This window comes from Solenopsis invicta, chromosome 2, assembly GCF_016802725.1.
Source record: "Solenopsis invicta isolate M01_SB chromosome 2, UNIL_Sinv_3.0, whole genome shotgun sequence".
Classification (NCBI taxonomy): Eukaryota; Metazoa; Arthropoda; class Insecta; order Hymenoptera; family Formicidae; genus Solenopsis; species Solenopsis invicta.
Genome location: NC_052665.1, coordinates 22,942,413 through 22,960,020, shown reverse-complemented (window position 1 = coordinate 22,960,020; position 17,608 = coordinate 22,942,413). Strand labels below are relative to the sequence as shown.

The window sequence follows — 17,608 nt, the reverse complement described above, 5'->3', positions numbered from 1 at the left end:
GAAACTTTTGTTTCAAATAATTTAGATATTATTGCATACCATATACCTGTAAAATATGAACTCGACTTATCGTCCATTTCTGATATACGTACCTTTCAATCATCGCATTTTTTCAGTATTTACTATTGTAATGTAGTTATTTCTGTCGTGATGCGATACGAATTTTTATATAGTATTAAAATCATATTAAAGAAATTAATGAAAAACAAGCCTCAAATAGATGAATTTGTAAGAGAGCATGTATAACAAGATCGCAAATATTATATATCTTATAATATGTTTAATTCAATAAAATATCTTAGTTTTATTAATTTTTTCGAGAATTGAGGAAGTTTAATAAGCATGGCACCGTCACACTGTCAGGGAGCAACATGGTTATCTCTCACCATGTGATACATAGATTTCTTTTTTTTTTCTTAAACTTTTATTATAATTTAAAATTGTAAGTGCTTAAAATACTTTGTTTTTTATTTTTGTTTTTAAATAACGACATGTTTCATTTAAATTTAGGAATATATTTAAGTTTGTCGTTTACTCGCATAATTAAGATATAACTACTCTACGAATCGCATAAAGGCTCAGTGTGAAGTTATTCAAAATATGCCCGGAATCTTTACGCGGGTACGACAATCGATGCGAAGAAAAGTGGATTTATGGTGACACAAGGTGTGTTACGTCCATAACACAAGGTAGCCATTTTCATTTGCGTTAAAGCTTTAATTGCTTTTTACCTTTTGTATTTAATAATTAAATGAAAGGAATATGTTTTCTTGAAGTTTGCAAATTTTAATTTAATTTTTTCTCGGAAATAACTTGTTCTATCAAAAATATTAAAGAGATATTTTTTTCTGTTGATTTATTTCATAAAAAATTTTAAGCAAAGAAATATTAATGGAGTACTAGTTTTTTTTTTTTATAAAGCTGTACCCGCTTACTTGGATCCATCCCTGATTAAATAAAAGATAATGTGTAGTGTCAAAATATGAGACTTTGTATACTTCAAACACATACAAAGTCACATCAAAATAGTCTAAATAGTTATCGAAATGGAAAAAATTAAATTTTTTTTCAATTTTGACAACCTGTATCTTTGAAACTAACATAAGTCGTTTCGGACATATGATCATACGAAGTTTTTCGTGTTGAACTTTTGTGAAGAATCAACCCTTAAAATCCTTTAGCATACTTGGAACACACCTTGAATGTATACACATATATACGCATTTTATTATATTAAGTGACCTTCTCATATTACAGTAAATTAGAAAAAGTAAAAATTTAATCTAAATGTAAAGATTCGTCTGTATTGCAACCGCCATTTTGAATTTCGTAAGTCTGACAAATTTAAAATTAGCAACCTTCAAAATTCTTTCAAAAGTATTTCGTTATACTGCTTATTTCCTTCAATTTGTTAAAGATCTAACTCCTATGTTTTCAAAAGTTATAATTTCTAACTAATATATTTTGGCAAAGAAATCATACGTTAGCGAACAAAATTTGATTTTAAAAAAGAATAATACTGTATGAGGTTATCGATTAAAATATTCAAAATATTGTATTTTGTTTTATTATCTACAATATTTTTATGAAATATACCCAAAATTGTAATTTTTTGACTATTTTATCGCATTTATCTCAAAAGTCTAATGTAATAGTCAATTTCTGCGGCCATCAGATTCGTGTTCAACACGCAAAATTACATAAAATAAAAAACCATCCAGCACAAAATATTACAGCAATGCTACAGTAAACTACAACTTACATAATTCTCAAATAACTTTTAAAATCCTTAATTTAACAGACCTGTTATGTGTGATTAATATTGATGAATTGTAGTAGAATATTGATAGTAATCCAATTTTTTTTTATTCTCGAGCAATCGCTGCGTACGAAGGATATTGACAATGATAATGATTGTATGAAAAAATCACGTTAGTATTTCTATAGTGTCGTTCCACAATCATGAATGACGTAATCGCAGAAATAACTTTAAGTTGTAAAAAATATTGACGTATACTGTTAATATATTATTGAATCAATACATTGATCAGTAATGTTGATCGTGTACAATCCCTACTGGATTTTTCTTGATGAAATGTTATGTTTTAAAAACAATATAACATTATACAAGAACAAACAAGCCAGGGCTGAATTATTGCACTTACATTCATAAATAAAGAAAATATTAGTTATTGAACCGTTGAACGTTTCATGCTTAACTCCAGTAATCCTCATTGACATTTTAACGAATGTTTAAATTATAAAGATTATAAAACCGATTGTCGTAAAGAAAAACTTATCGTTTGTATAAAATATTCCGTTTTGCCTATGTCCAATAATTAAAAAATATTTATTAAACGTCAGGTGAAACTCTTTAGTTACACAGGCAATTATTAAGTACTAATTAAATTTTTTTCATGTTGTCAATTATATATTTTATATACTCTTCAATTTTGAAATTTTTAAATATACATCAAAATTTTATTTACGTAATAATTTATACTACAACATTGATTGTTAAAAATTATAATTCGGATTTAATCAATTCTGAATGTAAACACGAAATTTGCCCAGAAAATGAAAAATCTACGATAGCTCTAGCCTAATTGCGTACGATTCAAAGAACTCTTTTTTTATTGCGTCTTTATGCTAATAAGAGATTTCCGTAGCGATCGAAACAACGACGGTTCGAAGATCACTAGTCGTCTTCTGTTTTTTGTACTTTCTCTCTTTCTCTCTCTCTTTCTTTCTCCCTCTCTAACCATCCATCGGCCCATCAGCCCTCCGGGGATTGACCACTATGGCGATCGCGCAATAATACTAAAAAGATAAGACCTCCGGGAGAGAGAAGGGGCGCGACGGTGCTGTCCACCCTTCGGGAGTCGAGCTATTGCTCCGAAGCTAGGTGGCCCATAAGCTACCGACCTTACATAGATGGACCGAAGGGAAAGACTCTCGCACATGTATCCAAACACACTCTTCACAATAGAGTCACGGCGCGTACGACGACGATCTCCCCGCGCATCGTTGTGTGCTGCGCTAATAATGGGCGGACGAGCCGATCAGCCAGTTGACCGTGACTAGATAAAAAATACTGCCTGACAGCATCCAACCACCCTCCGGACTTGGGACTGTTCGGGCGCTTTCACCCTACATACGTAGTTCGCGAAGAGAGCGGAGTAACAAACTATCGGATCGACTCTCTGGAGCAGTTGTTATGCTAATCACGTGCAACCTTGTGGGATGCGCGTTAACAGCGGGGACAGTTTGCGTCGAAACTTCAAGAACTCGGAGAAGAGAAGTTTGGTTACGCAGATCATAAATTTAGTTCTTATATGGGAAAAAACGATAGATTCTGCAATCAATACTGCGCGTCATATGCCATCGCAGTATAAATTTGCTCGCTTTGTCGAAATAAAGGTTTTATTTAGATGCTACCGCGAATTTATAGATATATCTTATGATTTTACTTCTGTACTTTCTTCAACATTATTATATAGTTCTTACATGATTTTAAATATTTTTTTTTTTTTTAGCCTTTAATATACGTATAAATACTTTTTCATTTACCAAAAAGTTTAAAAGCACATTCCTTACTACAATATTTAACAATTTAAAAGTTTATGTCAAATATATATATACAAAAAATTATTAAATTAAGAAATTATTGTTTTAAATATTTCTTCGAAAGCTCATGTTGGGTATTATTAACTTTTTTCAAATAAAATTTGCTAATTATAGAATAACTAGCTTGGTTCTTTGCTCTTTTAGTTATCTTATTAATTTTTAATTTTGTATCCAAAAAAATTGAATACTTATTTTAAATTATAAGATTATTAATTTAAAAATTATTAAACATCCTTAAATTTTTAAATTTAGTTTTTTTCAATTTTGTAAAATTTGATAGAAATTAATAGAAATGACTTTTATAACATAAACTTTATGTACAAAAAGAATATGTTCCCAAATTTAAGAAATATATTATATTAGAAAGAAGCATAATGTATTAAGAAATACAGTACATTAAAGAGATTTGCGAAATCATTAAAATTTGTATATAAATGTAAACTTAAAAGATTAATTCTCAATGTGATAAATAAAAGCAATATGGCAGACACAAACATTGAAATTAACAGATATAACAGATTTTCATAAAACATATATATTTGGGGAAAAAAAAGGGACCATGGATTATGGGATAGGAGTTACAAGATATCATGATATTTTCTCGAATTTGCTTCTACTGTAACTTCTAGCTATAGCACAATGGGTACCAATTTATTACTAATAAATTTCTATTATAAGTAGTTATATTACATGTGAATCTCTTCTTATAAAAAAAGAATCAGAAGAAATGCGCCTTTGAATGCGGTTTATTGCAAAAGATAATCTTTTGTGTTCATTAAGAATCCGAAATTTTAAAACATTTCTTAGTGTTTTTAAAAATTAATAATAATTGTAAACGTTATTTGAAATCATCAAATCGATAACTTAACAGCATAATATGTAGATTTCAGGAAAAGGAGAAAATAGTTAAGTATTACAATACTCCAGACTCAATTGATTCTTTTTTAGTGTATATAAATACAAATTGAATTAATACGAAAACAGTCGGTCCGAATTAATACTATTGTCCATTGCACTATCGAAGCGGTGCTGAAAATGCCTTAACCTGTATTGTATTTACATTAATGTAAAAAAACACATCGTTGTTTATTTTTTTTAATTATAAAATTTGCACTATAAAATTATCATTTTTATTAACAAAGTCAATTTGTCAATACATTAATTTGCTTAAATAGAATTCAATAATTAATGTTTACTTTATCGTATCACTTTATAATTTTTTGCTAATATGTATCATGTGTAATTATTGGAATTACATTGTTTACTATATTATTCTATCCACTTACTTGTATCAATAACCGAAGCGATCAGAAAATAGAATAGAACGAATAAAATAGAACGACTTCCGTGTGCAGATAACTTGCCCGAACCGCATTTACGGTTGGGTCTGACTTATGAATTCTCCTGGACGATGGACGATGGGCAGCCGCCTATCGATATAATAAAATAAACTGTCAGCGGCAGCCCGCATAAAAATGCTAAAGAGTCTCGCCGTCCGTTATCGTGCAGATGTTCCATCGAACAAAATCAGAAATTATCGGAAAATATCGTCTCATCCGTGCGTTGAGAAAACTTAAAAACGTTCGTAAAATTTCTTAATTTCTTAATTTACGATATCAATCAATCTAAGAAAATATTTTATGTAAATTCGAGTGTAATTATGCAAAATCGTATATAGACATGAAGATGCATAAGAATATTACAAAAGAAATAAAAAAGCACATATCAAATTATTATTAATTAGTACATCATTAAATGAAAATATGATATTACTAGGGCAAGTTATTATATAAGTCGCAAAACTGGATGAAGGCATTAATAATCAAAGTAACTTTCTGACATTTATTTCATTTTTCGACATATTTACCCTGTACATTCAGACACTTATCCCATCTCTTTACAAGTCTTGAAAAGCCGGCGGCAAAGAAGTCCTTTGGTTGTTGTCGCAGCCACCGTGTAACTTCTTGGATATCTTTTAGCTATTAGTTTTAAGACCAAAATTTTAGTATTTACGATCAAAATTTGTTGTCGTTGATTAAAAAGAAAACAATCCAGCAAACAGAAATGAATTGAAGTGAATAAAAATAAATTCACTGATCACGCTGTAATCCAAGACGTATAAAGAAATGGGATAAGTGTCTGAATGTACAAGATGAATATGTCGAAAAGTGAAATTAAATGTCGGGCAGTTACTTTGATTAATATTGCCTCTAACCAGTTTTGCGACTTATATATTGACTTGCCCTAGTATTTATGTATACAATATGCAAAAAAAAGATAGAAAGGAAAAGAAAAGGAAAGAGAGAGAAAAAGAAATTCGTTAAAGAGTCGAAATTTCTCTTCATAGTTATAGCTTCCCAATACTTTAGTACACACTTATGCATGATCTGATTAAATAATAATTTCTAATTTATGGAAAAACTATAATTAAAATGGCTTTGTTTCCCAAATGGCATTTTCTCCCAACTTACCTTATGTTTACTAGAGCTGTAAATAAACTATTTAATGATTATAAAACGAAATATTTTACGCATTATAAATCCTCTTTTTCATTCTGTATAATAATTATAAGATTATTTGTGAATTTATTATAATGTATTTATAATTGCTATGTATAATTAAAATTGGTTTTATATATACTAGCTAGATGACAGGTAGTATTTAGAGGATAATATATACAGGGTGTCCGTCCATAAATGTCCGAGCAAATATCTCGTAACTGGTTGAAGTTAGAAGAAAGTTTAATAAGGAAAATTTACATGGTTTTTAGTCGGCTACAAAATGCACGTAAAGAAATTTTTTTTACTCGTCACCTTTTTGAGTTATGAAGGTCAATGTAGGTTTTTTAAATGGGTACCTATAATTTTTTTTGCATATTTACATAGTAGAGGTAATTTTCAATCAAAATTATATTAGGAAAAAAATTGCTACGACGCATCGTTTACGAGATAATCGACATGCAAAGTATTAAAGTAATAATTTGGATCGAGTATTGTTGAACAAATTTGGAATATCAAATAGGTTGAGAAAGTAAACATTGTTTTTTCATGAAATATTTATTAAGAAATTAATTAAGAAATGGTTCGAAATTGTTACCATCATGATCGATACAGCATTCAACGCGTTTTATAATGTTTCTTATTGTTAACTGCAGCATTTCTGTTGTAATACTTTCAACAGCTCTAGTGATTTTATGTCGTAAATCTTCTTCATTTTCAGGAATAGTTGCATAAACAATATCCTTAATATACCCCCAACTTCTGTTGTAATACCACATCTCGAGCATATCACACTTTTCCGTAATTGTAAACATTGTTCTCACGCGCTCGTATGAAGTCTGTTATATCGAACAGGATCGCTGACCTTCAACTTTTCAAAATACACGACTGTTTGATTTGTAAATAAAGTATTTGTATAGCACGTAATATGAATTACAGGGTAGTATGAGTCTGTTAGTCAATCGTCTACATACGAGCGCGTGAGAACAATGTTTACAATTACGGAAAAGTGTGATATGCTCGAGATCTGGTATTTAAGTATGCGTAATGAAAATGAAGCACGATTACTTTATCAACAAAAATATCCAGAAGAATACCAAATAATCGTACATTTCGACGAATTGAAGATCAATTGCGTCAAACAGGATCGCTAACAAGACAACGACGTACAATCCAAACAGATGAAGAAAAAGAGACAAGTGTGCTATTAAGTTTTATTGAAAACAGACGTACATCCATAAGAACAGTAGCACGTAATTTAGAATTATCGAAAAGTTACGTACACGCTGTACTAAAAAAATTCAAATTCAAACCGTTTCGTGATAATTTAGTACAAGCTTTACATGAAGGAGATGCAGATCGCCGATTAATGTTCTGCCACTGGCTTCGAGTTAATTATCGCACTGACTTTGATTTTCTTAATAAAATATTATGGTCTGATGAATCTTGTTTTTCCAATTGTGGTATGGAAAATCGACATAACGTGCATACTTGGTCCGATGTGAATCCACATGCGAAAAGAGATAAAGGTTTCCAACGCAGATTTTCGGTTGTACGTATGGTGCGGAATCATCGGAACAAAAATTATTGGACCTTTCTTTTTCCATGGTCATCTTAATGGTGACAAATACTTGGAATTCTTGCAAACAAGAATCACTTTCTCAGATTATTTACGCGATCTTCCATTATCAGTTTTTCGAAATATTATTTTTCAACAAGATGGTGCTCCAACACACAATACACGTGCTGTAATTAACTTTTTAAATAATAGATTTCCTAATTGTTGGATGGATTCTAATGGTCCTGTACGATGGCCACCGAGATCTCCGGACTTGACACCTTGCGATTTTTTCCTTTGGGGGTATATTAAGGATATTGTTTATGCAACTATTCCTGAAAATGAAGAAGATTTACGACATAAAATCACTAGAGCTGTTGAAAGTATTACAACAGAAATGCTGCAGTTAACAATAAGAAACATTATAAAACGCGTTGAATGCTGTATCGATCATGATGGTAACAATTTCGAACCATTTCTTAATTAATTTCTTAATAAATATTTCATGAAAAAACAATGTTTACTTTCTCAACCTATTTGATATTCCAAATTTGTTCAACAATACTCGATCCAAATTATTACTTTAATACTTTGCATGCCGATTATCTCGTAAACGATGCGTCGTAGCAATTTTTTTCCTAATATAATTTTGATTGAAAATTACCTCTACTATGTAAATATGCAAAAAAAATTATAGGTACCCATTTAAAAAACCTACATTGACCTTCATAACTCAAAAAGGTGACGAGTAAAAAAAATTTCTTTACGTGCATTTTGTAGCCGACTAAAAACCATGTAAATTTTCCTTATTAAACTTTCTTCTAACTTCAACCAGTTACGAGATATTTGCTCGGACATTTATGGACGGACACCCTGTATATATATATATATATATATATACTAGGGTGGTCCTTATTTATATAGGAAATTTTTTTTTTTTTCAATTTAAATAGTAGGACCCCCTAGTTCTCTTTCATTATACAAAAAAACAACCCATATAAAATTTTAGATCGATCGGATAATATTAACCTGTGCCCCATCGAATTTAAATTTGAAAAAATCGATTTTTTAATTCTTTTAACTAATCAGTTTCTAAAAATTATGTTACGATTAAATAAATACCAAAATTGTGTAATATAGAACTTGTTTATTTATTTTATAAGTACAAAATCTGATATTTATAACTATAAGTATGGTTTATTTAACGTCTCTCGACTATGTCCTGGATACCTTTTACGATAATCTTGTACCGCCTACAAAAGAAAGAACATTAAATTATATATAATAAAAATTAACAAAAATAGAGGCACAATACAAATGGAAAAGTTGAAAAAATATCAGAAACGAGATCTTGCAAACCTGTAAAATAAATTGTTTTTGAGATTCGTCATACGTAAATTTTGAGTTAAACTCTTCCATCAATTTTACACCTCTTTCCGCTGTATCGTTTACCACTCTCAAAGAATTTATGATTTTCCTTCCTTTTTTATAACTATCCTGATCTTTCCAGTGCATAGGATCTAGTTGTAGAAAATCTTGAGAAATTTCGAACCTACCAAATAATTTTTTCGAATTATTCGTAATTATTTCCTGGGGAAGATCTTTATTAAGGAAGTATTCCAAATCATCTAATTTGATAAATAGTTTCTTTCTCATTTCTTCTGGTTCTTTATCGTTTTTTTCGTCCGCTTCATTTGTTTCTCTGTCCAGAAGTATCTTTTGTGCTATATCTCTTCTCTCTTCATCACTTATTCTTTCATCAAATATAGAAAAAGCCGCACATTCTTCATTCAAATACCATAAATGGTTAATAAACTTATTAATTGCTTTTTCCGCAACTAATTTGTCGTCGATCTTATAAGCTATCAATTTTTTTAGAAAATTGATATCGTTAAGAGGAGCTTCGATCGCGTTCGGAGCAGAAAACCATGCCTCTGCATAGCATTTTATTATAAAACAACAAATCCGTCTTAGAGCTTTTTCCTCCTTATGGGTTAATTTGAATTGTTGTCTAAACATATATATTTTTAAGCAATATATTGCTTTGGCCATCCATCGAGCTAAATGACATGCTCCAGGCTGATGAAAATGTATTCCTCGTGATGGTGTCTCTCCTAAGAATATTATAATTAATTCTAAAAATTCTTGATAATCGTCACGAGGTAGATCTTCTTCAATTTTTTTTTTAGCATAGAGTAATATCTCATTTGCATCGTCTTTTAACATTTCTCTAACACTTGCATCTGACAACCATGTTAAATATTGCGTTTGGTCAATATCTTTCCATGTATTTTTGAACCTTTTGAATAGGGGTACGTCTGGTCCTTTACTAGGAAAAAGTTGTATTTCGTCAAATACGCCTTGCAGTACAATTTCGAAAATGTGATGACGGCAAGCCAGAAATAAAATATCACGATCCAGTTTTTGTTCCAAAAGATAACATGCACCTTTCAAACGACCTGTATTGCTTGCAGTGGTATCAAAAACGACAGCTTGAACAATATCTAATAATGACCATTCGTGTAAGGTATCGTAAACAGCCGATGATATTTCACGTCCAGTTCCCGACGAAAGTTCAGGAACTCCTAAAAGTTGCTCTACGTTTGGAGCTGTAGCTATGACTGGAAGACGATCAACATTTTTTTTTCCAGTAATGTCTGGAAGTATCTTAGAATCCCAATGAATAACCACAAAATTTAAATTCAAATTGTAGAATTTTGACTTTACATCCAGTGAGATCTTTTTACGATAATATTCTCGAGCTGTCTTAATGGAAGTTCGATTAATGACGAACTCTTGTGGATTTAAATTGATAGCATCTACGCAAGCTGTCAATATGTGAACAGCGTCCCTATCACTAATTTTACATCTGTCTAATGCTGCTGAGAGTCGAGCAGTCAAAATATTTTTTCTAGCTCTTTTACTTTTTGACAGCTTAGGACTCGAAGAAAAATTATTTTCTGTTTCCGTTTCTGCATATTCTTCACTTTTTGATGTGCCGGGTTGGCTAGAAAATGGTATATCTGTTTCAATTTCCATTTCCGACTCGTTAGAAGAATCAGTAAAAGAAGACAGATAATCATGTACTGAAATATATAGAAAAAAAATAAAAGGTTGTATTAAATTACATCTCACATCACAATTGCAAGGACGCAAGATAAATACAGAATTACTGGAAAGAAAAAATTCTAACACTAAAAGTTACTTTGTAGAATTATATTAAATAAATGTCAGTTACCTGTACTTGCAATTTCACAATATTGTTTTCTTCTTCTTTGCAATTCCTTTTCTTCTTGCGCAGCTTTCTTCAATTCGGCAGTAGTTAATTTCATATCTATTCCCAACATACAACCAGGTCGTCCATTTTTCCTTTGCATAAGTAAAAATTCCTTATCTTCATTGATTTTTATTATATCTAATGCATTAGCATGTGCTATATCAAAGAGATTATTTAAGCTGTCTTCAAATTCTTTCTCTTTTTGTCTACAAGATATACTCGCTCGCGTTTTATGCTTTCCCAGCTTTTTGAAGTTTTCATACAGCTTCTTGCATTTTTTAATACAATCAGAACGATCTTGAGTTGGTATACGAGCCTTTTTCCAAAATATTAAACATTCGTCAATTACAAGAGAAGCACTGTCATGTAAGTTTAATTTCACTTCACGCATATTGTAAAACAATACACTTAAAACATCTCTTTGGCATGGTAATTTACTACCAGTAATTTGTTTTCTCATTGAACCGACAAGAAAAATAGGTTTTCGTGACATTTTCAAATTTGAAGAATAATGTATCAATGTAACTACTACGGTGTGGACGATTCGTGCACGATCCTGTTTCTGAGCGCCTCTGCGTGCGAGTTGTGTGTGTTAGTGACCGTGCACCAGCAAGAATTGACAATCGTCACACACACGAACACACATTGATTCGCACATTGCGGTTCTCCGTGCGCGACATAGGAACGTGTACGAACATCCGCAGCTTAGTAATTACAAAAAACAATTTTTATTTTTAAAATCAGCTGGCTAAGTGTACAGCGTTGTTGCCACAAAAAACAAAAGTCGACAATTATACTATTAACAATTATTATTACAATTATATTACCAATTTTTTTATTTGTTTTATCGTGTGTACAATTGACTCTTTGTACGACAAAACGAATGAAGGGAAGAACGATGTAAGTCCAATTTCTTTGAAAATGAGTTTGACACTTGTACAATTATTTTAAATTTTGGGTCCTATGGGGCACGGGTTAATATTTACTGATCGGTCCCAACTTTTGCAAGAAATAGTTATTTATATAATGGAACAAATTGAAGGGGTCCTGCATAAAAATATGTTAAGTTCGAAAATAAGGACCACCCTAATATATACATATATAATCTCAGCTTCTCACTTATTAATCACGTAATTAAAATTAATTAAAAGTTATTTTATACATAAAATTCACCTAATATTTAACTTGACAATATTTAATATCTTGTTATTAATAAAAAATAAAATAAAAATGTTATGTCTATTTATAAATAATTTATTAGCTGAGCAATTAGGATACATTTGAGCGAAAATGACATCTAATTAAGTTTAATAAACATTTTACTTTTACTTATACTTAATAGGTGGTACAAAAATAAAGAAAATAGCGAGGGGGTAATCACTCAGAAAATAGGTGTATACTAGACTGCGAACTTTAAGACTTTACCGGATTACGCGGATTTCATTGGACTACGGTGGAATTCATTGGACTACATCGGATTTCATCAGAAATTTTATCGGAATTCATTACAGTCATGATGGAAGGGATAGCATGTTATACTTCCACCATGATTACAGTTGTTACAAGATTTTTTAAAACAAAAAGATCATCAAAAATCTTGGTTGTATTATTTTCTGGAAAAATTTTTAGTAACTTGTTCTTTACAAAATAGTATAATCAAAATTTTTAGACACAATATCGTGTAGTCTCTAGTAACTGATTTCAATTAAAAATTCATTCAATAACAATCAAAAATTCGTGACATAATACATGGAATTTATTAGACTCTGTCAGACTTCGTCGGACTTCATCAAACTTTAAGGAATTTAACGGATTTTTAACGGGTTGTACGCCAAAATTCAAAAGAGATTACCCCCTCTGAAAATAGTATGTAATTAATTCATTCTTAAAAAAAAACTCGTTATTTTTTTTCTTTTCCTTATTTTTCTTACCTAGTAATACATGTGTACTAGATAAAATTTGAAATTAATAAGTATATTTATTATTAACTTGCATTAATTATGTTACTATTTAAATACCACTAGACAAATTTTTTAATAACTTCAATTCTTATTCGTTAATTAATTTAAATATACGAGATGATAGCTGTATTAGAGAATAAATTTTTATTTCTAATTATTTTGTAGACTATTAAAAATGTCATGAAATTTAATGTACTTTTACTTCTGACAACATTAAATATTTTTAATGTGCCTTCTTGAAATTTACTTTTGTTACATTAAATTAATTTCTGCTGACAATTTGTAACAGTGTATATTTTATAAAATTCAATTTTATTTATTAACAATAATATAATTGCAACAGTTATAATATATGTAGGCAAAAAAAAAGTACCTTTTAAGGAAAGATTTCTAATAACAAAGCTAAAAATATTCTTAATCTTATTACAACCTTGTACAAAATAAAAATAAAACTATATTAATGTGAGATCTAAAATTCTTATTCTTCTTTATCAAATTAAATAATATTCACTTAAATACAGGATGTATAAAAAGTGTGGAAACCCTTAAATATTTCCGTTCTCTTGCATTTCACAAGAAAATGTTTCAGACAAACGTTGTAGGATTTCAAAAGATCTATTTACTGATTTTATCACCTTGAATCTCATCGCCAAGGTTACATCAAAATCACATTAATTTTTTTAATGGAACATCCTAGTTTTGATTCCAGAATCAAATAGGTGGTGTCAAGAGCTTTCCAAAACCCTACAAGAAACTTTATTTTCGTTAAGTACTTTCCGAGTTGTGAGGCTTGAAAGCTACAGTGTACTGTAACTTTCAAGCGTCACAACTCGGAAAGTACTTAACAAAAATAAACTCATTTATAGTGTTTTAAAAAATCGACTACAAGAAAATGCAATAAAAAATATAATGTTAGAGTATCGGTAGTTCCCTAATTAAAAGATATCGGTACTTCCCTAACATTCTATATTTCTTATTGCATTTTTTTGTACACTGCAGCTTTCAAGCCTCACAATTCGGAAAGTACTAAACGAAAATAAACTTTCTTGTAGGGTTTTGGAAAGTTCTTGACATCAGTTATTTGATTCTGAAATCAAAATTAGGAAGTTTTATTTTAAAAAAATTAATATGATTTTGATGTGACTTTGGCGATGCCATCCAAAGTCAAGCTGATAAAATCAGAAAATAGATCTTTTGAAATCCTACAACTTTTGTCTGAAACAATTTTCTTGTAAAATGCAAGGGAACAAAAATATTTAGGGGTTTCCACACTTTTTGTACACTCTGTATACAATATATATATAGTACTATAATAATCAATAAAATTGCCACCTTTCCATAAAAACTACAAGTTGATTGACCAGATAGTTCTCGGTTTAAAAACTCGAACTGATTTCTAACATCGTAGACATCGGTCTCATTCAAATTAAGAGTAGCATTCGAATTAACTCGAAGTTGAGGATAATGTTCAAGTTGAGAGTTAATACAACTGAGTAACATTCAAGTTAATTCTCAAGTTGAGGATAACACTCAAGTTGAGTGTCCGAATTAATAGAATGTTATTTTGATACCGTTATTTGTTTTTTTTCGTAAGAAAAGTTAAACTGACGTAGCAAATAGGGTATGAGGCTTATAATCCTAAGGTTTCGTGTTTAAAACCTACCAGTAAAACAATTAGCAGAATAATTAAAGAATATTATAAAAATATAATAAGGATTAATTATTAAAAATATGTTGTTTAATATGTGTGTATTATAATAAAAATATATCTGAAACAAAAAGATATTAATTTATTTTCTTATATTCAAACGACTAAATATATACTTACAATTAGATAATATTTTATCTAGTCACTAATTAATTTATGAAACATAGCTACTAGAAGAAGTAAACATTGCATTACTGGATCAGCATTACCTAAAAGAATTACATAGTGATAATGTATACAATTTTATTAGCTCAAGTAACGATGTTACTTCCATATCCTGCGTTATGATGGAATAGATGATATGCGCCGGTCATTCTATGAACATCGTGTCGATGATAAATGTAACGTCGATAGTATCACCCACGCTCTTCCTGCCTCTGTAAATCATTGCCGAAACATTTAACTTTAGCATCGTATGCGAGATTAAGTTGATCGCAAGCCGCGGAATCAATTTATGCAAGTGTTTAAATCTCGTAGCAAGAAAACGATAAACAATACAATTATTCTAAGTATCATTAATTTGTGTTATTGCATATAGATAAAGTATAATACACAATAAATACGTATAAAATAAATAAAAGATACTAATTCATGCCTATGTATAACGTAAAAAAACATATTCTATGATTTTTATTTCAATAATTTTCTAATTTTATATTTCAATAATAAAATAATCAGGAAATCATTTCTAACTAAAAACTTTTTATGTTGAAGGAAAGTCGTCAATATTGGCACCTTATTTTGTTTATCGATATTTCCTAAAGAAAAGCTGAAAACTATATAGTGTCTTCTATCAGATGGTATAGTATTTTTATAATATCTGCTAGACAAAACAAGCGCGCGCTACGCGCGTGCTAAAGGGCTTTTGATATTACAATTATAAATAACAAATTTAATATTACACTATTAACTTTATACACATAACTATCAAAGCATGATCTCCGCGATGACAGCAGTTCACGAAGTAAGTATAGCGGGAGAACCAATCGGTATTACGGAAAAGCTTCGAATAAACTTTGAGACTTTCGAGAGATACAATTATCGATTTAACATGCACTTTTATATTTGTAGTTTGTAATAATTAATATTATATTTTTGATAATTATGATTTTGGCATAAACGTTTGTGCAACATAATCCAAAAAGACTATTTGAGATATTGGGCCCCAAAACTGACACTACTATATAGGCAGTAACAGTAGAATTCGAATACGGTCTTATAGAGAAAAAGCTAACTATAAAATAAATTGATAAACTAAGTAATAAAATATATTTTTATGTATTAAACAACAAAGTTTATAAAATTAAATCGTTAGAATTTAACTTTTCCACTTTATACGTTTTTATACGTATTTTTGCACCTTATTGTTGAACCTGCCGCGTATTTTTCCTTTACTAAGGTATTAAAGAAAATATAAAAAAAGTTTATGAAACATCAATATTATAGTTGAAGATTACATAGTTATTGTGTGTTCTCACAAAGAAGTGATCCGCTTTACAATGAACAGTGATTTTATGTTTCAAACTGTATTACAAGAAAAATATGAAAGAGAAAAACAGTTTAATGAACTACAAACACGTAAAGTGATTTAATATTATCAATAATATATTAACTATTGTTTAATCTGTGTAATTTACAAGAGAAAACCGTCGAAATTTTATTTTCTCGTTTTTCAAAAATAGGGCTTTAGCAGATTTTACATAAAAAAAAAGCATGAATTTACGCGCTATGGCTTTTTATTTCTTTAATTAACTAAGCAGATCATGTTTTATCAGTATTAATACAGTGTAATGTTTAATTTCTGAGAAATACAAGAGTGCCGTTTTAGAAGAGATAGGTCAGTATTGATAACATTTTTCTACATCTAATTATATTTTTTTTTTATGAAGTTAACCTTTCGGTTCTTCCTAGACAATTTCTATAGTTAGAATAAAATTTTTGAGACATCTTTTAGACATCATGACATTTTATAGGATGTCTTATAGAGATCTTTAAAATGCCTTTTAGACATCTTGTAATTAGATTATTGTCTGGGTTGCTTATGCTTTAAATATTATACAAAAATATTCTGCATAAGCTCACTAGGTTATTTTGATGCGACATTAAATCGAGCGAGCATTTACAAGATTGTAGTAGAGCTATAAGTGTGAGAAGCGGTGAGAAAGGAAAGGAAGAGAAATTCGACGCGATACATACATGATAATAGGAACGACCAGGCGCCAAGTCGTTACGCGAACCAAAGGTTGTATCGCGAGTAGGCGGAGCTATGTGCCGGGCACTTCAATCGCCGTTGGGAGAGGTGCGCGAGGTGCGCACAACTGGTTGCCTCCGCAAACTAAATAGATGTATCGTTCCCATTGGAACCTATCTTGCGACGGCGCGAGATCCTCCTATCCGCCACAACGTTTCACACGTTTCGAGCATCCTCTCTCTGTTCCCGATACATCATAAAATTCATACAATCTGCAGAGTGTATCAAATTACATTAAATACTAGTAGTTTTATTCTGTTTTAAAATCACACATGTCGTAAGGTACATTATCCTTTTTATTTATTTTTTTTTTTTATGTGTTCTAATCGACACACTTGACTTTTACATATAAATTCACCTAGAAAATTATAATTGAGATTCGCAATAAAATCCGCTTTCGTCTGGTTAGCCATTTTTCTCAATTTAAACGTGTTCATGCATTTCCCGAGTATAATAAATTAGATATTGTTGATTCCTAATTCCTGAGCTTTTCCAAAGTGATCACTTTGAAGGATTTATAAAAAAAAATTAACTTTTAAAAAATTATTTATTTTCTGTATTAGTAAACACATAGATAAAACTAATCACATAGATATCTGCAAAAAGTATACAATATGCACTTGAAAATTTGTTTTTATTTGCTTCTTTTTCATTTCGCATTATGTCTAGCCAATTGTGAGATATATTTAGTTCTTTTTTTCAACTTTTCTGTAATTAAAATGGCTGTA

The 17,608-nt window shown here is 30.0% G+C and overlaps 1 protein-coding gene across 2 annotated transcripts; it reads right to left on the bottom strand.

Moving 5' to 3' along the window:
* Positions 1-8,584: 8,584 nt before the first annotated feature.
* Positions 8,585-12,057, bottom strand: LOC113002845. 2 transcript variants are annotated; one of them, XM_039446012.1, is made up of 3 exons: positions 10,922-12,057; positions 9,043-10,769; positions 8,585-8,936 (listed from the first exon to the last, which is right to left on the bottom strand). In XM_039446012.1, exons 1-3 carry the CDS (start codon positions 11,451-11,453, stop codon positions 8,868-8,870), a joined length of 2,328 nt encoding a protein of 775 aa, XP_039301946.1. In that variant the 5' UTR covers positions 11,454-12,057; the 3' UTR covers positions 8,585-8,867. The 2 variants fall into 2 exon arrangements, with proteins under 2 accessions (XP_039301946.1, XP_039301945.1); XM_039446011.1 differs by having other exon boundaries at positions 8,585-10,769.
* Positions 12,058-17,608: the final 5,551 nt, after the last annotated feature.